The sequence below is a fragment of the Candoia aspera genome, chromosome 1 (genome assembly GCF_035149785.1).
Source record: "Candoia aspera isolate rCanAsp1 chromosome 1, rCanAsp1.hap2, whole genome shotgun sequence".
NCBI lineage: Eukaryota > Metazoa > Chordata > Lepidosauria > Squamata > Boidae > Candoia > Candoia aspera.
In genome coordinates this window covers 47,290,616-47,316,031 of record NC_086153.1, presented here as the reverse complement: position 1 = coordinate 47,316,031, position 25,416 = coordinate 47,290,616, and the positions used below count along the sequence as shown (strand labels likewise).

The following is a 25,416-nucleotide window of genomic DNA, read 5'->3' as shown; positions in this document are numbered from 1 at the left end:
CACCTGTTGCTCTCTTTTGTTAGCTAGTTGCCTTTTCCCTTAATCCGCCCGGTACCCATTTCCCTGCATTGTCATGCGAGCCGTTGCGATGTCACAAGCATCGCAAGGGTGATCATGACAAGGATGCAGGCTGAGATTAGTGGCCCACAACTCTAAACAGTTGGATAAGACAATCCTAGTAAATGCCACCTTTGATATCATAACAAAACCAGAATTGATCAGACTTGTACATCATTAGCAAGGGATTGAGAATTATCGAATTTTTCTTTTTAGAAAAAAGAGATTAGCTCTGTTTACATTGCCAGTCCATTTTCCTTCAGAACCCCAAAAAGCAAGGATTCTGAATGCCAGCATTTATATCCCTAAACTCATGGGTTCAGTTTTCTGTATGCCTTCTCAGTCAAGATCAATCCAACCTTGCAACTTTATCTCTTTAATAAATTAATCTCACAGAAAGGCAAAAAATATATAATAATCACAATGAAATGGCCTTCATGCAAACTTTTCTTAGTCATATTAAGTCCAAATGTATTTGATAATGTATTTGATAAAGCACACTTTTTAGGATTGCACTGAATCTTTGGTTAGAATGCTGAATTTACTAACTACAATGCAGTCACTGTATTTCTGCCAAGTTTACCTCATAGGATTGTCCATGAATGTTGAATCTACGAATTAACTCCTTTAAACAAGGCAAAGTATAACAATAAAATTATGACAACGGCAACTCAAATGTAAATAGTCATGCACTGAAGAACATTATTTTTAAAGTTTCTCCATTGGTCTTCACCAAATAGTTCTGACAGCAGTCTATAGATTCGACAGTTACTGAATTCCTGTCCAAAATTTAAATAGCAAAGGGTATCTAAATGAAATGTATTTATTTATTTATCGTATTTCTCCACCACCCATCTCCTATTACGACAACTCTGGGCTGACTCCATCGTCCATACACGGAGTGGGGCCAGCAAGAGTACCTACTCCCAGGAAGGTGCAGCTCTCATTTCAGGTTTTGACTCAGGTACTGAAGAAACATGCTGCCCAGCTGGGGCAGATTCTCTTTGCCTTCTCCCGGGTGCATCTTGGCGTAACTGAGGAACTGCCTTCGCAGGCGGCTCAGCTCGGCCAAGCTGACGGGCCTGCTCAGCAGCAACCCCTGAGGCTCTCGGCCGCCTCCTGCTAGCCCATCCACCGCCACCGGAATGAACTGTCCGGCCTGGGCGCCGTCCCTCTGAGCAGCCATGACGGCGGCCAGCACCTCTTGGGTCAGCCGGTCGAGCTGGTGGAGGAAGCCCGCGGCCTGGAGCGGCTGGGAGCGCGTGGACTGGTTGGGGGGAGGCGGGCGCCGCTCCAAGAGGGCAGCGCGGATCTCGGGCAGCTGCAGGGGCTCGGCGGGGTCCTCGGGCGCCAGAAAGAGGGGCCAGTCCCAGCGATTGCGCGAGTCCGGCGGCTCCAAAGGAGGGCGGTCGGGGCGGGCGGCTCCTCCTGGGCAGAGCACCAGGCAGTGCGGGGTCCCCGCGTGCTTGCTGAGGCAGTACAGCTCGTAGCGGAAGCTCTTCAACTCGCTGCCCGCGTCGACGATTACTACGTCCCGCCGGCTCAGCAGACGCTCGGCGGCCGCCCGCAAGGCAGCCCGGCCGCTGCCCCCTCCGGCCACGTCCGCTTCGGACACTACGAAAACGCGCCGCTCGCCTTCCGCGACCAAAGCGGCGCGCAGCTCTTCGGCTCGCCGACTCTTGCCGCTACCCGGCAATCCGCACAACAGCACCAGCGGCATCGCACCTCCGCTCACTGCCCCGCGGAAACCTCCCGGTTTATCATTTCTGCTTCCGCCCAACCCTCAGATGGTGGCAGCGACGTTTCCGAGCGCTCTTTCCACTTCCGGGTTTTTCCCGCTCCAATGATTTGGAGATAGGAAAGAGATAAAATAATGAAGAGCAGCTTCCAGTACATAACTGCCGGTATCGCAGAGGACCCTTGGATAAATTAATCCGCACCCCACGAAATGATAATAAACAGACTTCAGAGTAATAACCAGCTCCCTTTTCGATCTTCAGCACAGCGATGATAGAAATTTCCAGAAAGAAAGAAAAAGGTTTAAAGAACCCGAAGAAGAGTTCTCAGAAGTTGTTTGTGAGTCTATAGAAACGTGATCGAAAGTAACGCCCGCGGGAAAGAAAACTACAAGTCCCATGAGCCGAAGCGAAAGCAGAGGGGAGAAGGGGGTCGGAGAAACGGAAGGGCTTTGTGCTGTGGGAGGAGCCGCCGATTTGGAGCGCGCGGGGGGCTGAATCCTGAGCGCGCACGGTGAATGAAAGAGGCGGCGGCGGCGGCGGTGGCGGCGGTCTGAGATGAGCTCTCGGGCGGGTCGCGGTGAAGAGCAAAGGTCTGGCCGGGAGCGCCTGCTGCTGAGCGGAGGTGGCCCACTCGGAGGTAACGATATGGGATCTCGTGGCCTAGAGCAGACTCCCCAAATCCTAGTGCCGTCGGATGTGTTGGACTACAACTCCCATCACCCCCTTAGCATGGTCACCGGGCGTCATCGGGGAAGGGTGGCCAGTGGGATGGGAGATAAGAACCGCCCCTTCTGATTTAACCTGCTGGGGACAGTGGAACACACAGCCATTAGCCAAGCAGGACTTCCGTGTATACAGGCTGGGTTAACTCATCACACAAAGACAGTGTTTCTCAACCTCAGCTACTTTAAGATGTGTGGACTTCAGCTCCCAGAATTCCCCAGCCAGCCATCATCCTCCTGCTCATGTACCCAGCAACTGGCCTCTACCTGCACTTTCTGATATTGAAATAGAGATTGATGCCAGTAGCTGATGCTTATGCACTTTTGTGGAGAGCCATCTTGAACATTATGCCAGTGCCACCAATCTAAATTTTCAGATACTTGTCTATAACTTTTCCCCCTTTTCCTTCTTCGTTTACTCTTCTTCCTTTCCATCTTAGGCTTTATATCACAGAAATCTGACTAATGTTGTTTTTTTCCTAGATATCCCATGCTGTCCCGCCATGTTCACAGGCTGGTTAGAGATTGGGTTTTCCACCGGAATCATCTTCAAAGACACCTCCAGAATGCTCAAGCTTTTCAGTGCCTGAAGTGTGTGGAATACTATTCTTGGGCTTGCTACCCACACTTGAACCTTCAGAATTTTGGGGGTAGTTGGAGCTTTCCCCTGTTCTGGAACTTGCAGCTTCCTCCCAACCTCGGGCAAAACTATTCCATTCATTTTTGTACTGCAAAAATGAAATCTGAGGACTGTGAACCAGTTCTTAAAAAAAGAAGACATAGTGAGGAACAGGACATTAGTTGCAGTGATGAAAAAACAATAAATGTATTTTCTTTAAATGAAAAGTCATCATCTCCGCTTAAAGAAGAAAGCACTGCAAAACCAAAAAGTAATGTGGCATTTTATTATCTTGGTCATTTGTTCTTAATATTAATAGGATATGGGTAATTAACTGGAGTGTAGAGAGAGGATTTGGATAATCTATCTAATTTATATGATTGCCCAACTCTGGGTGATGAACAGAATAAAAACACAATCCATAACCACCACCACCCCAAAAGAACCTCCCCAAACCAAGTAAAGAGCCCCCATGAAAATCTCAGATCATACACAATGCACATACACCCATGCCAGACCTCCCGTAACTAACATTCTGGCCTCAGTGCCTGGGGAAAGAACCAGGTCTTTCAAAACAGCCTTCCAAAAGTTCAGTAGGGTTTGGGCTGTCTGCATCTCTGGGGGGAGTTCCATAGAGCAGGTGCAGATGCCCATGAGAGAGAAGTCACACTTCCTGGGACCCACCGGGTGACCCCACTTCATCAGGAGACTCAGAAGACGCCCACTCTGCCAGATTTAGTGGGACGGGCAGAGATCAGTGGGGATTGGCAGTCCCACAAATAGCTTGTCCCTAATCCAAGACATTGAAACAGATAAACTGTTGCCCAGTGCCCCCAATAAGCCCCTGCTCTGTCCTACAAGGATACTTCCAGGTCTCAAATGATCTGTGGTGTAGTTTGGAAATGCTCTGGTTCGTCAACCGAAAAGCTAACTCAGCCTTAGATCAGTCAACATCTCTCACTTCAATGTACCTCTCAGGATTATTGTGAGAATGAAATAAGATATACACCTGAGTTCTTTGGAGAAACAGCAGGATAGCGTCTGATTTTAAAGTTTCTGTTAGTTCCTCTCTTCATCAACTACGCTGAATAGCATTTATTCAGATACTTTACTTAAACACTATTCATAATCATCTTGCTAATGTGTACATTTGCATTACTCCCCTGAAGAATCTTAATTACAAGAGTCATGTGTGTAGATATCCCAGGGCACACTTTTTAGGGTCAGTATATGAAATTATTTCTTCTTTCTAAAATAAAGATACTCTGAGGAGTCATTCTGGTAAACTTGCTTTGAATATTTCTGAGAATGAAGATGCTTCCCCCTTTTTAAATGGGAGTCAGTGTTATTGCCTGATTACTAGATTCCTTTCTTGATTGCCCATATTTTAGGTTAATGGCCAGATTTACCTAATACTTGTAATTCTATTAGAAACCCTAGTTAATCATTTCTTTTTAATATTCTTCATTTTAAGCATTTATTCTTTGTATTCACAAACACATAGATACACACACACACACACAAATACAAATACTTCTTGGGGTGACCATCAGATATAGGAAAATAGTAGTAGTATAAAATAAGAAAAAAATAATCAACTTGGCATCTTCTACGTTGCTCTCTTGGTTATTGATCACACTGTTCCTGCTCTGCATCTGGTGAACAGCTCCAAATTTGAGTAGATTTATGTTAACATAGTAAGGTCTATAATTCATTTAAATTCAAGATATATTAATATAAACCTTGTCTCTATCCCTTGGTTTATTGTGTTTTGCCAGATTTGATCAAGAGACATTGGGAATACTTTTGCCATCAAAGTGAAAAAACAAAGATTGTTGAAGACAAGATGCAGGTCAACCAAGATGATAAAGACCCACAGGCAAAATTTGATTTTACTGTAATGTCATACAACATTCTTTCCCAGGATTTGTTAGAAGACAATTCCCACCTCTATAAACACTGCCAGCAGCGAATACTAGCTTGGAATTACCGCTTTCCCAACATTCTCGCGGACATCAAACAGTTTGATGCAGATGTAAGTAGAAAGCTGCCAGTAAGAAAACTTGTCATTGATGCATGATATTTTTTTTTTACTGATAATAAATGAACACAGGTGGATTTCACATATTACAAGTTTAAATAAAGTTTAACATATATATGGTTTCATTTATTTATTTACTATTTTTATTTATTTAATTAGATTTATATGCCCCCCTCCCATCTTGCCATAGCAACTCTGGGTGGCTAACAACAGATAAAAACATAAAATAATAACAAGTATATAAAATCTATACTGACTACTAGGATAAAAACAAATCTACTAAATAAGAATACCCCATGGGTTCCAACTAACCTCCCAACCCCCATGCTTAGGAATACATCCAGGTCTTCAAGGCTTTTCGGAAAGCCAGTAGGGTCAGGGCCAATTTAATCTCAGGAGGTATGGTGTTCCAAAGGACACTTACCTGTTATGTCAAATCTGCCTTCAAAACGCGGGTTTTCTTCATGGCTCTTGTCTTACCTTCTTGCAGCACAACGTTATGTATGTTTACTTAGAAGTGAATCGCTCCGAAGAGATTTTTCTGGTGGAAGAACATTCATGAAGCCAACCCTTTGGCACAAAACCTGTGTTTTCTTAGCATTGTATGCTGCACTGAGCCTAGTAGTATTTATATAAATGTGCATAGCATAGTGATCATCTGAAAGTCCCATTGCTTTCACTGGAAGAACTGCATGTATATTAACTCTGTCTTTCTGAAATCAGTGAGACTTGGAAATTTTTAACTTTGCCTGGATTATATCCAGTCTGTTTCATCAATCCTTTATTTTAATGTTAAATTGTCTGCATTAAGTTTGATTACCATATTAATTAGAATTCCAATCATTTCTAAAATTGTCATAATAGTAGTGTTAGGAGGTGACATGAATCTTTCGCTGTTGATCACCTGTTTCCCCACCCATAGGTACTTTGTTTACAGGAGGTCCAAGAAGACCAATATGGACTAGAGATCAAGCCAAGCTTGGAAGCCTTAGGTATTATACACCCATTATATGTTCCTTTCTGAGTTATATGTAACCAAAAAAAACCAGGATGCTGATTTACTTTTATAACTAACAGTATGTGGAATACCCTTCCTTGGTTTACACCCCTGTATTCTACTGCTTTGAGCCATTTACCCTCAACCCAATTTCAGTACTGAAAAGTGAGCAAATTATAAGAAAGGAACAGCACATAATAGGTTTTGATCTTTCCTATCCCTCTCTAATAAAGATAATAAATAACCCTATCCTATCCCACTTCAGCAAACCAACAAATGCTCGTTAAATATGTGAACATAGATAATGGGTTATTTTACATGCCATTAATCCTTCAGAATTTGCTCATTGTGAACTAGGAAGCATGTATTCTGCCCAATCATTCCTGCCTAACCATGATGCTAAATTATGTTTTGCTTAACTATGTCTTGTTAAATCACAATGCTGAATTCTCACATTGTGCTAACCTATGATTTCTTTATCCATGGTTTGTTAAATAAACTATAATGACACAGTGCCCTAAGCCAAAATTAAACTGCATTAAAGCTTTGTGTGATGCATAATTCTTGTTAATATGCTATGCTGTAGTTCTTGGAAACCATGATATGTATTTGTCCTTTCCTGGTTTTTTGCAGGCTATCATTGTGAATACAAAATGAGGACAGGAAGGAAGCCTGATGGCTGTGCCATTTGCTTCAGGACCTCCAAATTCAGTCTTCTTTCATCCAATCCTGTGGAATTCTTCCGTCACAACATCCCACTTTTGGATAGAGATAATGTGGGGCTGGTCTTGCTCCTGCAGCCTCGGTTTTGCTGCAAAGCCCCCACAGCCATCTGTGTGGCCAATACGCATCTCCTATATAACCCAAGACGGGGAGACATTAAACTAACCCAGCTAGCCATGCTCCTGGCAGAAATTACCAGTGTTGCCATTCGCGACGATGGGTGTTTCTGTCCCCTTGTCATCTGTGGTGATTTCAATTCCATCCCTCACTCTCCTCTGTACAATTTTTTGACGGAAGGAAAGCTGAATTATGAAGGTCTGGCAATAGGAAAAGTAAGTACCTGTTTGTGAAGCTACTGCGAAAGCAAAGGTAGACAAACAAGCATCCCTGAAAAGCAGTCAGCAGCAACTATTAATTTCTTGCAGTAAGCAACTCTGAGGGAGCGGGAGATCGCACTAAAGCCAGTGTGATGTGACAGGCTTGAGATGAGGGAATGGAAAATTTCAGAGAAAACAAAGAAAAAATTGGGGAACCTCTCCTCTCCTGTCCCCCCAAAATATGGCTAAGAAGCCCTGGAAATTGCTTCTTCCAATGTTTCTGGGCCTTTCACACAGACACCCCAAGTCTTCCCCTCTAATGGAGTCAGTAAGCTTGCATAAGCTTTTAAGGTTGTATACCATGGCTCAGCTCTTCTGTGACACGAGGAGCTTCTGTGACAAATACTCAGGACTGCCACAGAGGGCAATGTATAAGGGATCATTTGAAAGCAGAACATGAGAATGAGAACAGCGTATTCAAGGGTTGGTCTGATAACACCTGAGTATAGCTCTTAATTGTATGAAACCATCCTGAGTTCTTGGAGCAAAGCTGTGATACACATTTCCTCTATACTTTGGAACAGAATCAGTAAACCATCCCTTTTTCCTGAGGAGGTAATAACAATCATAGTTCCTTCACATAACAGTAATTCTCAGAATTCTTTGTGGGAAGCCTTGATGGTTCCATTAAAGTGGAATTGAAGCCCTAACAATACCAACATAAGTACATTCTGATTTCGGGGCATTCTGAGTTTGGCTGCAATAAATAATCTAAAAATTAGCCAGAGCATTAAAGTTAGAATTTAAATCATCATTAGAAAATGTCGGTATGCGTGTATGCAGATACAGCAAAAGTATACGTTCTTGTATTGTATGTAAGCTATTTATTTATTTTCTATCCCGCCTTTTATTATTTTTATAAATAACTCAAGGTGGCATATTTGTGCTTTCAAAAATCTTTTTGCTAGCTTACCAAAAAACGACAAACTAATTTTGGGATAGGAGTTCTTCAACAGATCAGAAGTTATCTAAACAAAACTCCTTTGTTTTATCCCTAAACAAAAATCTACAGTTTTCCCAATAGTAGAAGTAAACAGTAGAGTCTCTCAGGGATTTATAATGGGACAGAGCATTTTTACATTCTAAAATAATGTTTTCAAGAATGAATATTAGGACAGCTAAATCTATATGTGGCACTAGTTATTCTAGGGTGAAACACAAAGCTGTGAAGGATTGTTTTGAAAGACTAGACCTGCATTATTAATTCTAAGAATATACCTATATCTTGTTTTGTTTTTAAGGTGTCTGGCCAGGAACAGTCCCCAAGGGGCAATAGGATACTTACGATTCCCATTTGGCCTCAAAGCCTTGGCATTTCCCAGGATTGCATGTACGAAGAACAGCAGAAACGCCTACTAAAAGAAAGAGGTAGATTTTCTTGAGACCAGGGAGTGGCTTTCTGAACATTCTGTTTCTTTCAGAGATGTTTGTAAGTAAACTTACTGCAGTGTCAAGAGGTTGAACGTTTGTACAGGAGCCTGAAAAGCAAATGTAATGGAGCCAGGATTGCTGTTTGTGACTGTTATTCCCAACTGCTCAGCTGTAGGTGTGGGTAACTTCTGGACAGAGTGGGAATGAAGTAGCCATAGCATTGTGTGACTGTTCCTGAACATGTTAGAATTCATAGCTTTGTGATAGAGTATCTGCTTTATATGGTGGCCATTATATGAATTTTTGGTTGTTTTTTTTTTAAGAATTAGGTGAAATTACAGAAAAAAAATCTACCTGAGACCTTGGAGAGCCACTGCCAAGGAGCGAAATATTGGGTTGATCAGAGTTGGATAGAGTTTGAGGGACAGGAGCCTCAATATTTTGAGTGGATCTGGGGGGCAACAGAATGGGTGGGCAAGACTGGGGTTTTGTGTCAAATTTTGGGGATGCTTTTGTTTTTTAACTGAATTAATGCTTGGTGAAACATCTACAATACGTGATTTTATACTGTCTCACACACATGGTCATGCCTTCCCGTAGTCTTGTACTGCAGTTTTCAGATATTTCCACCTTAAAATTTCATTTACATTTAATCTCATTTATTATATTTATAAGGCCACCCAACTCCATTGTGACTCTGAATGGCGTGCAACATTAAGCAATAACAAATACAGACAAAAGAATAAAAGGTATCCAGAAAAAAATGCCTATCTCTGAAGAGAGCCATATAAAACACAAGGGGCCTGCCACCCACTCTAGCCCAAGGCCTGTGGGAAGAGCCAGACTTTAAGGGATCTTTTAAACAATGTCAGGGTGGGGGCAAAACAAATATCGGGAGGGGGGGTCTCCCAGAGGGCAGACACTACAGCAGAGAAGGCATAGATCCTAGATCCCATCAGATGATGCTGTAATGGATGGGACCTGGACTATGCTGGCTATACCTGATCATGGGAAACTTCACTGTCAGTGCTCAGCAGTCATGGTTAGAGGTTTCTTCTATTGCAACATGCAGCCCAGAGGACACAGGTGACCCACCCTTGAGTTAAAGAGGCAGATAATTTTTAAGGTGCAAAACGGGAGGCTTCCTATGTTCCAATGTTGAGGACTTAGTTAGGATGTTATTCGTTTCCCTCAAAGGAAGTGATGAAAGAATTATTCCAGAGAATTGCAATTGGAAATTGAGTCTCTGGAACAGACAGATGATTTAGTTTCTGTGTAGCATGAAACTAGTTGAGCAGATGCTATTGCTCCTTCCATTTTGGGGGGAAAAACAATTATCTATAAAGGCCTTAAAGGGCCAACACAATTCCTTGCATCTGTACCACCAGGATAAAGCGTGCTGTAGGTTACAAGTATTGTTAGTTTCCCTGAAATTTCATAGACCTCCATAAGAAGGTACATTTAGTTAGCATTTTATGTACAAATGAGTCACACTTGTGATATGGACAGTTATATGAGAGAGGGAGATCCATATAACTTTATTTGTATTTTTATCTTATGCCCAGTGGTATGTAAGCCTTCAATCTATTTTTCGAAGCTGTTCCTTTTGAGGCTGGCTTATGATATGAGAATGAAACAGCTCAGATAGAGGACAAGTATTTTTTGTAGAAACTGACCTCTCCAATTAAAATGATCAAGTAGCAAGTGATGTGAAAAATTCTACCTAAGGATCTGAAAAGGTGTTCAATCAAATAGATATCACTGATACAAATATTTGTAGCTCAGGGTTGAACTGTGGAGTCCTTGGTGCTCTCTGAGCCTTGTTGTTTTCTTGCAGACGTTTCCTTGCCAGACTAGGCAACATCTTCAGTGCGAAGAGGGAGTGGGCCTTGCCCTCAGTTTATATACCATGGCTTGCACTGCTTGTGTTGGTAGGGGTGTTGTTCTCTCCTTGGGAGTTCTTTGGGCTGTTGTTTGCTGCTTGGTTGATTGACTGAGTTAATAGTTCCTTGATTAGGATGTATTGTGCTGTTTGAATGTTCACCTGGTGTTAATCCTAGTGTTGATTTTTGCATATCTAGGTGTTGATTGCTGGCAAGGGAGTGTACTGGTCTTTTGGCTTTTTTGTTGTCTCTTTTGAATGGTATGTAAATGTTGTTTACCTCTATGTGTCTGTTGATGGCTGCTTTGTCTGAGTGCCAGGCAGTGTGCAGCAACCCAGAACACCAGAAAAAGGAAAAAGATCATCTGTACAGCATCTTCCAACAAAATGGATACCTGCTCAACTTTATCAAAAAGTGCCTCACTGCTCAACCCACTACAACCCAACCAATAGAAACTATGAAAAGTATAACACTACCATACATCAGAAACATCTCAGAAACCACCAACAGACTGTTACAACCACATGGCATCACCGTAGCACATAAACCAACTAAAACTCTTCAAAACATATTAAGTAACCCAAAAGACCCAATAGCCCAAGAAGAAAAAAACAGGAGTTATTTACAACATACAGTGCAAAGACTATAACAGCCACTGTGTAGGACAGACAGGCAGAAGACTAGCAGAGCGCATCCACGAACACCAACTAGCAGTCAGAAGACACGATGAGAACTCCTTAATCTCACAGCACATGGACATTCAACCATAGTTTCAACTGGGAAACTGAGCATCCTAAACCAAGCCAAATCCAAAAACACCAGAGAATTCCTGAAGCCTGGCACTCAGACAAAGCAGCCATCAACAGACACATAGAGGTAAACAACATTTACATACCATTCAAAAGAGACAATAGAAAAGCCAAAAGACCAGTACACTCCCTTGCCAGCAATCAACACCCAGATATGCAAAAATCAACACTAGGATCAACACCAGATGAACCATCAAACAGCACAATACACCCTGACCAAGGAACTATTAACTCAGTCAATCAACCAAGCAGCAAACAACAGCCCAATCAAAGAACAACACCCCTACCAACACAAGCAGGGCAAGCCACAGTATATAAATGGAGAGCAAGGCCCACTCCCTCTTCGCACTGAAGATGTTGCCTAGTCTGGCAAGGAAACATCTGCAAGAAAACAGCAAGGCTCAGAGAGCACCAAGGACTCCACAGATACCACTGAGCTAAGTGGTTCTGCTGTCAGGCAAGTGTTTATGTACTTATCACCAGTGTCTCTTTTTCCTAGAGAGTGAAGAGACTAAAGATGCAAGTTTAGAACAGTCAGAGGAGATCCTAATAGTAGCAAAAAGGTAACTCTTGATAATTTTATATTAGTTTGCTTTTCATTCATCAATTCTTGAAACACCCAGCTTATGCTGGATTTTTATAAATGCAGAGCTTGAACTCTTCTTATTAAAGCAAAAACGTTCCTAGAGGAGTCACTGAATACAGACAAGAAGTTGTGTGGGAAGGGAAAGGAAAGTGGCACATTCATTCACCTTAATCATCAAGGGTGATTTAACAGATTGTGTAAGTGTGCTCAATATTATCGCACTAAAGCTGCAATGAAGAGAAGAGTAAAAGACAGGCTTTCTCAGTGTTTCAAGGTTATTACACTCTGACTAAAGAGTATGGAGTATGCTTTCACTTAAAAATACCTAGGGATATATAAAACCTTCCATGCACAAACCAAATCATGCATTCTTAGATTATTTGTTCCAAACACAGACTGAAACTCTGCTGTTTAGTTTTGAATATGGACTGAAATGCAGCTGTTCTGGGTAGAATGGCTTCAAATTATCCATTCAGTTTTAGCTACTTGAACTGGAAGTTATCTTGTCTCTTGTAATCGGTGGTCTTATCTTTTGAATTCTCCTGCCTAGGCTAGTACAGTAGAAGGGACCTGTCAGGTCCTTCTTGCTGTTGGCTTAGGTGGGTGGGAGGGTGATCTGAGTAGAGTTTTGGAGTAAAACAGTTGGTATTAAAGGAGTGCATGGCACAGAGGGAGCCATTCTGGGCTACCTGCCACTGAAAAAAGGCTGACTGGAGATTAGTTACATAGGAACAAATTGCTGCAAGAAACCACTTATCTCAGTGCTAGACTGGGGCTTCTTAAGGAGTGAGGGTGACTAGATGTAAGTATCTGATTGCCTGCCTGCCACTGAGGCAACCTCTACAGTCCCAAATCCACTTAATTTTTCTATTTTTAGTTTCACTTTTGATTCAGTATAGTTGGGTGAGAGGTAGTTTTGGTTAGACAGACCCCCATTCCTTTGCTTTTCAAAACTTTCCCCTATTAAAAAAAACTTTCCAAAATAAGTCCTGTTTGCTTATTTTGAGGAATTAATTCTCCAGTTAGTTTTGCATGTATGTGCTGGTACTGATAGCATTGCTACTTGCTATGTGTATGTATGAAATAAAACTTTCAGGAGGCTTACTTTAAGGCTTCTCCCATGGGCATACTATGAGCCCAAAAGCAGCATGTTATAAGAGCATTTGAAGCTTGTGTTGTAAGATCTATATTATGCTGTCTGCAATCATTGCAAGGCATGGGAAAGAACACCAGGCATCTTTCAAGCTTGGGGGTCCAGTTGCCTTTCCCACTTCTGGGAGCCCTAGACAGCTCATCTTGTTCACTAACAGCAAGGCATCTGCCTTTAAAGAGAACAAGGTGCCTGCACAGAGGTTGAAGCAGGTATCAGGTAGAAAGCAGCAAGGTAGTGCAAAGTCATCAGACATGTTATTGTGTAGATTAGGGCTTTAAACAACTGGCCATTCAACATGGTGGAGGGTGCTGGATTCTGGCATGACCTCGATCTGGTTGTCCCTGACTACCAGATCCCTTCCCCATCCACCTTTAGCATTCATGGGGATGGGATGAAAATGAGGGGGTATCTGCTGCTGTAGGTCCCAGTACTTCCCATGATGTAGGACCCAGGCAAAGATGGGTGCTGTGGCGCTAGATATCACTCACATAGTAGATGTGGGAAGCACAGCCATGAGCCACATGGTTGAGAGCCGGATGAGTAGCCAAATCCTAGCCATGACTTTATGGTCATGTACAGTGGACCCAACATGCAAAGGGAAACCTGTCAAACACATTTTGTTGGCATTAACTGCATTCTCACGAGCTCATCTGATTGCATGGAACAGTGTTGGACTGGAGGATGTCATCATCAGGATCATCACAACTGTGTCCAAGGTTGCCATCAGTGCTGTTCTGTAAAAGTACCGTAAGACTCTTGGTTATTTTTACCAGAATGTGAAAAGGAAGGAAATGGTAGACTGGCACCAGGTCGAGCTTCATCTGTTTCAACGCCTGATCATGATGTCTCCACCTGGTGGAATTCCAGCTCCTTTCTCCCTTAAGGCAGAGAACTAGGTTCTGTCCTTGATTCTTGGGTAAACTAGGAGAAGCTGGGCTCTGAGAATGGCAGAGCCTTGGCATCCCAGCTTCACACTGGGAGTGTCCAGTGCTGAGGTCTTTGAGTTTTGAGCAAGCATTCATACTTGCAAACCTGTTTGACCTAAGGCCACAAAAGCAGTTATCCATCATCCTCAGTGAAGAGAAAGAGAGCTCCTGGTTGCAGAAGTGGCTCAGGTTGAGGACAGAAGAGAAGGCTACTGTACAGTTAGGACAAGTTGTTGGGCTTTACAGCGAACCCTCTTCCCCTAACAGCAGTAGTCAGGGCCCCAGTTCTAGTATGGGATTTTTTTTGGGCAAGCCTAAGCACACCAACCTAAATTTTAATTTTAATTTGAGGCACCATGCTTGACGCTATCAACCCTTTGAGGTAGACCAAGTCAGGAAGCAGGCTCCGCAGAAATGCTGAAACTCTGTTGATGTAGCCTACAATAACAGACTTCAGCAAAGGATCGTTACCTTGTTGTGGTGCTGGAGCTTGAGCACCTCAGTGATGCCATGAGCTAAACCGTGAAGGGCCACCCAAGTTCGGAAGGTCATGACAGAGAGGTCAGACTAAATGCGATCCCTGGGGAAGGTAATGGCAACCCACCCCAGTATTCTTGCCGTCAAAACTCAATGGATCAGTACAACATCAGAGATATGTCGGTATACCATCGGAAGATGAGACCCCCAAGTCGGAAGATGGTCAAAATGCTACTGGGGAGGAACAGAGGATGAGTTCAACTAGCCCCAGACGTGATGACACAGCTAGCTCAAAGCCGAAAGGATGGCTAGCGGCCAACGGTGCTGGTGGTGAACGGCGAATCCAATGTTCTAAGGATCAACACACCATTGGAACCTAGAATGTAAGATCTATGAGCCAGGGCAAATTGGATGTGGTTATTGGTGAGATGTCAAGATTCAAGACAGACATTTTGGGCGTCGGTGAACTGAAATGGACTGGAATGGGCCACTTCACATCAAATGACCACCAGATCTACTCCTGTGGACAAGAGGACCACAGAAGAAATGGAGTAGCCTTCATAATTAATAGTAAAGTGGCTAAAGCAGTGCTTGGATACAATCCAAAAATGATAGAATGATCTCAATTCGAATCCAGGGCAAGCCATCTAACATCACAGTGATCCAAATATACGCCCCAACCACAGATGCTGAAGAAGCTGAGGTAGAGCAGTTCTATGAGGATCTGCAGCAACTACTTAACAACACACTTAAAAGAGATGTTATTTTCATCACAGGAGACTGGAATGCTAAGGTGGGCAGTCAAATGACACCTGGAATTACAGGTAAGCATGGCCTGGGAGAACAAAACAAAGCAGGACATAGGCTGATAGAATTTTGCCAAGACAACTCACTCTGCATAACAAACACTCTCTTCCAACAACCTAAGAGACGGCTTTATACATGGACTTCACCAGATGGACAACACTGAAATCAGATTGACTACATCCTTTGCAGCCAAAGGTGGTGGACATCTATACAGTTGGTAAAAACAAGACCTGGAGCTGACTGTAGTTCAGATCACGAACTTCTTCTTGCACAATTTAGGATCAGACTAAAGAGATTAGGGAAGACCCACAGATCAGCTAGATATGAGCTCGCTAATATTCCTAAGGAATATGCAGTGGAGATGAAGAATCGATTTAAGGGACTGGACTTAGTAGATAGGGTCCCGGAAGAACTCTGGACAGAAGTTCGCAACATTGTTCAGGAGGCGGCAACAAAATACATCCCAAAGAAAGAGAAAACCAAGAAGGCAAAGTGGCTGTCTGCTGAGACACTAGAAGTAGCCCAAGAAAGAAGGAAAGCAAAAGGCAACAGTGATAGGGGGAGATATGCCCAATTAAATGCAAAATTCCAGAGGTTAGCCAGAAGAGCTAAGGAATTATTTTTAAACAAGCAATGCACGGAAGTGGAAGAAGACAATAGAATAGGAAGGACAAGAGACCTCTTCCAGAAAATTAGAACCATCGGAGGTAAATTCCAGGCAAAAATGGGTATGATCAAAAACAAAGATGGCAAGGACCTAACAGAAGAAGAAGAGATCAAGAAAAGGTGGCAAGAATATACAGAAGACCTGTATAGGAAGGATAACAATATCGGGGATAGCTTTGACAGTGTGGTCAGTGAGCTAGAGCCAGACATCCTGAAGAGTGAGGTCGAATGGGCCTTAAGAAGCATTGCTAATAACAAGGCAGCAGGAGACAACGGCATCCCAGCTGAACTGTTCAAAATCTTGCAAGATGATGCTGTCAAGGTAATGCATGCTACATGCCAGCAAATTTGGGAAACACTAGAATGGCCATCAGACTGGAAAAAATCAACTTATATCCCCATACCAAAAAAGGGAAACACTAAAGAATGTTCAAACTATCGAACAGTGGCACTCATTTCACATGTCAGTAAGGTAATGCTCAAGATCCTGCAAGGTAGACTTCAGCAATTCATGGAGCGAGAATTGCCAGATGTACAAGCTGGGTTTAGAAAAGGCAGAGGAACTAGGGACCAAATTGTGAATATCCGATGGATAATGGAAAAGGACAGGGAGTTTCAGAAAAACATCTATTTCTGTTTTATTGACTATTCTAAAGCCTTTGACTGTGTGGACCATAACAAATTGTGGCAAGTTCTTCGCGGTATGGGGATACCAAGTCATCTTGTCTGCCTCCTGAGGAATCTGTATAACGACCACGTAGCAACAGTAAGAACAGACCACGGAACAACAGACTGGTTTAAGATTGGGAAAGGAGTACGGCAGGGCTGTATACTCTCACCCTACCTATTCAACTTGTATGCAGACAACATCATGCAGCATGCTGGGCTTGAGGAATCCAAGGCTGGAGTTAAAATCGCTGGAAGAAACATTAACAATCTCAGATATGCAGATGATACCACTTTGATGGCTGAAAGCGAAGAGGAACTGAGGAGCCTTATGATGAAGGTGAAAGAAGAAAGTGCAAAAGCTGGCTTGCAGCTAAACCTCAAAAAAAACCAGGATTATGGCAACCAGCTTGATTGATAACTGGCAAATAGAGGGAGAAAATGTAGAAGCAGTGAAAGACTTTGTATTTCTAGGTGCGAAGATTACTGCAGATGCTGACTGCAGTCAGGAAATCAGAAGACGCTTAATCCTTGGGAGAAGAGCAATGACCAATCTCGATAAAATAGTTAAGAGCAGAGACATCACACTGACGACAAAGTCTGCATAGTTAAAGCAATGGTGTTCCCCGTAGTAACATATGGCTGCAAGAGCTGGACCATAAGGAAGGATGAGAGAAGGAAGATCGATGCTTTTGAACTGTGGTGTTGGAGGAAAATTCTGAGAGTGCCTTGGACTGCAAGAAGATCAAACCAGTCCATACTCCAGGAAATAAAGCCAGACTGCTCACTTGAGGGAATGATATTAAAGGCAAAACTGAAATACTTTGGCCACATAATGAGAAGACAGGACACCCTGGAGAAGATGCTGATGCTAGGGAGAGTGGAGGGCAAAAGGAAGAGGGGCCGACCAAGGGCAAGGTTGATGGATGATATTCTAGAGGTGATGGACTCATCCCTGGGGGAGCTGGGGGTGTTGATGACCGACAGGAAGCTCTGGAGTGGGCTGGTCCACGAAGTCATGAAGAGTCGGAAGCGACTGAACGAATAAACCACAACAATAACAGAATCTTGAAAGCTTGACTGTTTTCCCTTCCTTCCCTCTTATACCTCAGGGAGTTAAGTCAGAGTCCATTCAAGTTTCTTTCTAAAGTTTTCTTCATTTCCCAAGCTTAAAATATGTTTTTATAATTGTCACTGCATGGTTTCTCCAAGGTCATTTCTGTGGTTTACCACGAGATGTTACCAGGGTGAAGAAAGCTGTTGTCTGCTAGTTCAGTACACTGTTCTGTTCTACCTGAGTGAGCTAGAGGAGGATGAAGGGATGGACCCATTCCAGTCTTGGGCACCCAATGCCAAGGTCTGGCCAGGAGGAAGTCATGCTGGGATAAGTCTCTGACTCATGATACCTGAGATACGCATACTGGATGAGGTCCATATGGCTGACCTGGCAACCCCTTTTATTCCTCGAGCAACCTCTGAGTGAGGTTCACACTGGAAGAGACTCCACTGAGTTTCTTTAGCACATGCATCATGTGAGTTGCAGTGGGATTCATCGATCTCTCCCACGGTTCCCCATCCCCCACAGCCCCACCCCTGGACCGCCTGCCTTCACACATGGCTAGTGATGATGTTGGGCCCCCTCCCTGACTCACCTGGATCAAACAAGGTGCATTGGCTGGGAGGCTACATACACTTAGGACATACATGTACATAGCAGGGAGGTACCTCTCTGGTCCACATCCCATTGCTGTTAAGTGTTTTTCCCCAAAGTATTCTCTTGTTGGCTTGCTTTGGTTTGGTTGGCACTTTTAAAGCTTTTGATTCTGAGTGTGTTTCAGAAGCAAAGACTGACTATGCTTGGTTTTTTACTCTGATACTGCTATTCATTCGTCCTTCTACTCTATTAATTGCCTTCTCTTCTGCCCTGTTGTTTATGGAGACTTCAGAATGAGTTTAAGAAGGCAAAAAGTCTCTGCAGATTGGCCTACTAAGCTTGTGTGTGTGCCATCTGTATACATGCTCGATACCTGTTGAGGCTGAGATTCATGATGTGTATGCAGGCAGTGTACCATCTTCGGAGACACTGAAAGGTCCATTGTTGACAAGACAAACAACATTCACAGAATGTACATGCATACCTAAGTTAGTAAATTGTCATCAGCCTTGTCTTTTTATTTTCAAACATTCTGTGATGATGGCTTGCTTTGGTTTGATTGGCACTTTTGGAGTTTTTTAGTAAGGTGTTCTTTATTCATCTTTGAACTCTGTACATTGCATTCTCTTGTGGCCTTTTGTTCGTGAAGATTTCAGAGCACATTTAAAAATGCAAAATACAGTGCTTGTTAGCATACCAAGCTTAGGGTGTGGGTGTGTATGTGTGTGTGCATGTACATGCATTCTGTTCATGTTTTTGTGTATTATCGATGCAGTCTCTAGTGCATTTTGCTGCAATTTGTTGGCTTGATCTGTTTTCTGCAGTTCTTCTGTCTCTTCAAATACAAAAAAAAGTATTTTTGCTGAAGAATGTGTGATTACTCTTTTGTTTTATGTGCTAACAAGTAATTATGTAAATGTGATTTATATTTAGGATGTATGACTGCATAGTTAGCTTTATATGTCGATAACTTAGATTTAGAAGAGGTGATTTTAATTGTGTGCTACAGGGAATGCTGAGATTTTTAATCACCTCTTCCACTTTAGATTGCCCACGGATTTACATCACAGCTTTCGGTTGTCTTCAGTCTATTCTCATTATTTGCCTGACAGTGGAGTTCCAGAAGTAACAACCTGCCACTCCAGAAGTGCAGTGACTGTAGATTACATCTTCTATTCTGCAGGAAAGGGCAGTATTACTCAGGATCCAGGTAACCAGATCTATACCAAATCTGTGGCCAATATGGTACATTTTCACCCACAACAGGATCACATAGAAAGTGCTTCTGTGTAATACTTTCAGTTCCATACAGCTTCCAGATCATTTATCCTTTTTTTATTGTATCGTATAAATATAGAAGTGAGTTTACTTATACACAGAGCCTTGTTTGAATTTTAGTACTAACTGAGAAGATGGCTTAGTCCACATCCTCACTTAGCATGTATGCTTGCAGCTTGGATGAACAAACAACCTTTTTTCTTCTCTTTGCTGTAGTGAGTCCACTCTTTGTGTAGATTCCATCCTCAGAACAGTAGTGATCAAAAGTAAATCTAGCTGGCTCATCCATATTTGTTTCACTTAAGTTTGAGCTGCAGATATGTATTTTAATCTAGCAGTAGAAGTTCTGGCAAACATTCACCAGATGGTGCTAAAATGTTACCAGCCATTTGATCATCTTTTGGCATGTAACCATGCTGAAGCTCCTCTTGGCTGCTGTTTGCACATATTCAACTGGTGCATCTCAGCTTCATGGAAAGGTCTTTTCTCACTGTATCACACATTCTTAGATGTGGTTAGCGGAACAGAAGGCAACCTTCTTTAACAGGCCATTTTCCAAATGTGCAGCTTTCCAATTTCCAAAATTCTTAGCCAGTAACAACATGGCTAGAAATTCTGGCAATTGAGGTCCAAAAATCTACATGCCCACACTGGAGAAAGGTGTGCTAGGTTATGATGTAGTTTGTCTGATTTGGCTTGGCATGTTGTGCAAACCCATACAATTATGGTTTAATAAATCATGCTTAATCCATGATTTAACACAATAACTTCACTCTTACACTGAGATTCGTATCTACAGAACATTGTAATATAATGACTTAAGTGACTGAGCCATGAATTCAAAGTTCCTGGTTTGAAATTCACTTCCCCCCAATTTATCAGTGACATTTGCAAGTCCTTCTGTCAAAATCTCATCCATGCCTCCACCCTCATCCAGCCTCCACCCTCATCCATGCCTCCACCATCAGACTGACTTACCTTACAGTGTTGTCACAATGTGAAGTACACTGAACATTTGAAAGCACTGTACAGATGTGAAGTTTTATTAATTCAGTTTGAAAGTTGTTCCCAGGTTGTAATGTTTAAACAGGATAGTAAAGGGCAATTATTAATTATTAATATCAGAGTCACTTCATGATAGCACCATGATATATCTAGATTTGGCCACAGTTGCAGCAGAAATGGAATTGTGGAGTCCTTGGTGCTCTCTGAGCTTGGTTGTTTGCTTGCAGACGTTTCATTACCCAACCAGGTAACAGCATCAGTGCTAGTGAGTGTGGGGTTTGCTCCCTGTTTATATACAGTAGCTGCCAGTGTTGGTGGGGGTGTGGTTTTCTCCTTGGGAGTTCTTTGATTAGGGTATTGTGTTCTGCCTGATTGTTTGGTGTTAATCCCTGCTTATCTGGGTGTTGACTGCTGGAGAGGACGTGTTCTGATCTTTGGTTCCTTCTTGGCCTTTTTTTAATGTCTCTTTTGAATGGTGTTTAAATGTGGTTTATCTCTACATGTCTATTGATAACTGGTTTGTCTGAATGCCAAGCTTCCAGGAATTCCCTAGTGTTATATATACTCTTCTATTGGAGAAATGGAATTGCCTGCCAAGCAGTATCTCTGTTCACACTATACACTTCTGAAAAGCCTTTTTTCCTTTTACAGGAGCTGAACTTGTTTTCAATGGAGGCCTGAATCTTCTGGGTAGACTGTCACTGGTAACTGAGAAAGATCTGTGGGGAGTCAATGGACTTCCTAATGAAAGCAATTCCTCTGACCATCTCCCTCTCCTAGCTAAGTTCAGGCTGGAAGAATAACTTCTGGATGAAAATAATTGGTGTCTTTACTCTCCCTCCCTCGTCTTAACTTTTATCAATTCCAGCAAAAGTGACTGAAGGTATTTTTAAAAGATCTACTGTAAATTATCAGAATCACTCACATAAAGAAAAAGCAAGCTAGTTTTACATAGGGATTCCTTTTTTTAATAAATGAAAATATTTGTGCTGTATTTAAAAATGTATATGTTTTCACAGAAATGGTATCAATTACTTTTTCAAATAAAAATATAATTGCTATGCTAGGGGTTGTTTAGCATAATAGTATTTTCTTAATTCTCAAGGCAAATAACATGAGAATATATATCCTTATATTCTCCCATGGAACAGATCTCAGCGTATCTTTAATTTGACCTATGGGGAAGCCATAGGCCATGCAAGTAGAAACAAAAAAGTACAGCTTTCACTGGCAAGGAAATGCAGCAAACACCACCACCATTTGTGTGGATTGTTAGTGTTGCAGATAAGTCTGGCACTACTTTTAGTGCCAGCCCACCACTATGGTAGTAGCATCTCAGCCTGGCCTTGTTTCCTAGATCCAGTTGTTGAACACATCAAGTTGAGGGGTGGTTTACAAACCTGGCCAGTGATACAGCTGCTGGATACATACCACCTCTCTTAGAAAGCAGCAAGGAAACTTCGTAGCTCTGCTCATTTAAAAGGCACTACAGTTATATACAAATAAAATATTGCTAGGTACTGGAGGTCTCAGACAAAACCTTTGTCAGGAAGGCTATTCTCCTGAAATATTCTCTGATGAAGGTGGCTCTTAGATGCCAAGGTTCAATATTTATGCTCAACAAGAATCCTGCAGGTTATGACGGCATTCACATACTTTCTTTTAAAAAGAGCGGTGCTAATTAACTGCATTTGAATACAGAAAGCAATGAGAAGGATATACCTGATATCTTTGTTTTGAAGGTTGCTACTTTAAAAATAAAATCCAGACTTAATTCTTCCCTATAGAATGTTGAGCAGATGGAAATGCAATTCATTTATTTAATCATCCAAATGTAATTATCACTCTGCACTCTGAATGCACCTTGGGGGAAGATACTTGCTAGTGGCTTAATATGACACATGTAATATATGCAATACACTTTGGATTGTATAGCTCACTGACAAAGGGCACCATGTTTGCAGCACAAAAATCATTTGTAGTGAATGTACCCTTGTGCTATTTGTTACGGGTTGTAACCTAAACCTTCCTCTCTTCCCATATGGTAGAATTTTAAAGACTTACTGCTTTGATTGCTGAAGCAATCCTATGAGTGTGTTGGTGTGGAATGGCAATAGCTCAGCAGCTATGCATATGCTTAGCAGCCTCAATTTCCATTTTTTAGCATCCCTGAGAGACACCTATTGGAACTGCTGTTTGTCAGTATAAACATCACTGACCTAGACTTGCAGCCTAATGCAATCTAAGATGATAGCTTCCTATATGTCAGGGAGAACCAATATTTTTCCATAAGGGTCTAAACTCTTTTATAGTATTACTAATAAGTAGGCTGTAATACTTAAGTCTTGTTTTGAAGGAAGTTTTAAAATTTTATTTATTTTATTTATTATATTTTTATTACCACTCATCTCCCACACTCAGGGGACCCTGGGCGGTTCACAATAAAAGTTTAAAATTCAATAAAATCAGAATAATATCGATAATCAATAAATATAAAATATAGTGAAATTTTAGAATTTTAATACATGAAATGGGTGTTTTAATACTTTTTTTTTTTTGGTACCTTTGAGTCAGTTTTGACTCCTGACAACTGCCTGGATTAGTCCCTGCAGTTTTCTTGGCAAGATTTGCAGAAGTGGTTTGCCATTGCCTCCTTCCTGGGGCTGAGAGTGACTGGCCCAAAATCACTCAGCTGGCTTTGTGCCTAAGGCGGGACTAGAACTCACAGACTCCCATTTCTAGTCTGGTACCTTAACTGCTACATCAAACTGGCTCTCATTTTAAGACTTACTATTTTACAAAAATCCATTTTGCAAAATGCTACCCTTTGATTGCCCATCCATGTTCCCTGTGTGTGTCTTTCATGAGCATCTAGAACATATGATCTGCACATGTAAATACAACAAAAACAACTGAGCTGTTCTTAATCACAAAAAAAACTCCCTCAACTGTTTACAAAAGATGATTCAGTTATAATGGCCTGGTGGATGAGCAGAGAGTTAAGTGACAACATACTTTAAACCTTATGAATGTGCTTAGTGAGCTTTACAAAACGAGAAGTGCTGAGCACAACAGCCTTTGTTCGGCAGGTACAGTATCATTGTCCTCTCTCATTCTTTACATTTTGCTGTGGCTAGCAGAAAAAAAATTAATGATGCAAAGTAAGCACATTTGCATGATATATTCAAGTTGCATAAATAGTGCTTTTTAGTGGCATATAAAAACTTGCTTGGATATAAAAGGCAACTCTATTTCTACTGGACTTCCGGGTGAGGCAATAGCAAACTAAGACGTCTCTGGCGGAGCAGAGACAATAACGTGTCCAGGACCGTTTGTTGCAAGGAGGATCGGGAGTCACTTCTTTAAATATTTTTCAATATTTTTTTGTGATGGATTTTGAGGCTGCCACTGGTTCTCAGAAAGGAGAGAGCGGCTTGGCAGAGAGACAAAGAAAGTTAGAGTAGCCCGCCTTAGAGTCTCTTAGGTTAGTTAGCTAGTTAGTTAGTTAGTTAGTTAGTTAGTTAATTCCTGCCCATCTCCTCCCATCAGGGGACTCTGGGTGGTTTACAATAACAATAATCGACTAAAACAACAATATATAAATATAAAATTACAGTAATAAATAATATAAATAAGAGTAAAAAATAAAAAAGTCCAAGTGGCAAAAGAATCTAAAACAGTCCAAGTGTGGGAGGAGTGGTCTATAGCAGCCATCCCCATGTAGATCTATTCCCCTCTTCACCCCAAGCAAGGTGGCAGAGCCAGCTCTTCAGACTCCTCTGGAAGGCCAGGAGCGATGGGGCCAGTCTCACCTCCAGGGGCAGCATGTTCCACAGGGCAGGAGCTACTGCATATCCCTTCAGGTCAGTTAGGATAGCTTTAGTCTGGCAAGATTCTGTCTATTCGGTGAGAACAATAAAGAACTAGAGTTGGAATGCACTGACTCAGCATCGTTTCTTGGTCCAGGCGCAACATTTTTCTTCTCTCTACCTTTTTCTTTTCTTTTCGCACTTTGTATTTCTTTTCTTTCTATTTTCTTTTTTCTTTCTGATTTCAGTTTGTAGTATCTTTTAGTACTATTAAACTTTTCAATAAAAAGATTTTTTAAAAACTATTTGTACTGCCTTGCTCAGCAAAGTAGTAGTATAAGAGTATATCGCTCAATCTTTTCATGCTTAAGAAACCCAGTCATTAATACTTTATGCTGAATCATATTCCCACTTTCCTGGGAGAAAGTCCTACTGAATCCTTGGTCCTTTGTATAGAATTATAACTAGAATTGCACAGTTACCCTGCTAAATCTTGTTCATTTATTTCCTGTTCTTTGAAAAAAATACTCATTTCCTTTAGGATTTTCTTTTTACGTGACTTTGCAACTATGGGAGTGTCATGTGGATCTTACTGATATATAAAGGAAGTCTCAGTTAACAGTTAACACCAAGGTTGGCCTTGTTTCATTTCTTTTGTAAGTCAAGTCATCTACCATATGATTTGCCAATATGAAAAAAGTCATTGCCCCCTAGTTTAATAAACTGAACTAAAGTGATAACTAAGGATAATTGTTTAAACCAATCAAATCATGTATGATTTGAGCCAGCCCTGTTCTGCTTACCCACAAAGTGGCTCACCTCATCATACTGAAGTTTCACTGCACAGATTCTAGAGAAATGTCATGTCCCACTGAAGTTTCTGAAAACCTCTGTGAAAATGGTCATTGATGCCATCAGTCTGGAAAAAGTTACAAAGTCACTTCTAATGTTCTGGGGCTCCATTGTTCTACAGAGATGCAGTCTTGAAATGGAGAAGATCTGGGACTTCCAGGGGAGGTATGGCAAACTGAAGACAGCTCTGTGAAAGTGG

At 41.8% G+C, this 25,416-nt stretch overlaps 2 protein-coding genes across 3 annotated transcripts; one reads left to right on the top strand and one right to left on the bottom strand.

Annotated features, from left to right (window-relative positions):
- Positions 1–475: 475 nt before the first annotated feature.
- On the bottom strand, positions 476–1,886 carry KTI12 (KTI12 chromatin associated homolog). The gene has a single exon (XM_063303374.1). It carries the CDS (start codon positions 1,775–1,777, stop codon positions 1,001–1,003), a length of 777 nt encoding a protein of 258 aa, XP_063159444.1. The 5' UTR covers positions 1,778–1,886; the 3' UTR covers positions 476–1,000.
- A 218-nt stretch (positions 1,887–2,104) lies between these two features.
- Positions 2,105–21,625, top strand: ANGEL2 (angel homolog 2). 2 transcript variants are annotated; one of them, XM_063303387.1, is made up of 9 exons: positions 2,105–2,433; positions 3,002–3,408; positions 4,916–5,172; positions 6,101–6,170; positions 6,809–7,230; positions 8,517–8,643; positions 11,838–11,901; positions 19,320–19,483; positions 21,208–21,625. In XM_063303387.1, the coding sequence occupies exons 2-9, from the start codon at positions 3,009–3,011 to the stop codon at positions 21,357–21,359; spliced, it is 1,656 nt and encodes a 551-aa protein (XP_063159457.1). In that variant the 5' UTR covers positions 2,105–2,433; positions 3,002–3,008; the 3' UTR covers positions 21,360–21,625. The 2 variants fall into 2 exon arrangements, with proteins under 2 accessions (XP_063159457.1, XP_063159466.1); XM_063303396.1 differs by lacking the exon at positions 2,105–2,433 and having other exon boundaries at positions 3,233–3,408; positions 5,062–5,172.
- Positions 21,626–25,416: the final 3,791 nt, after the last annotated feature.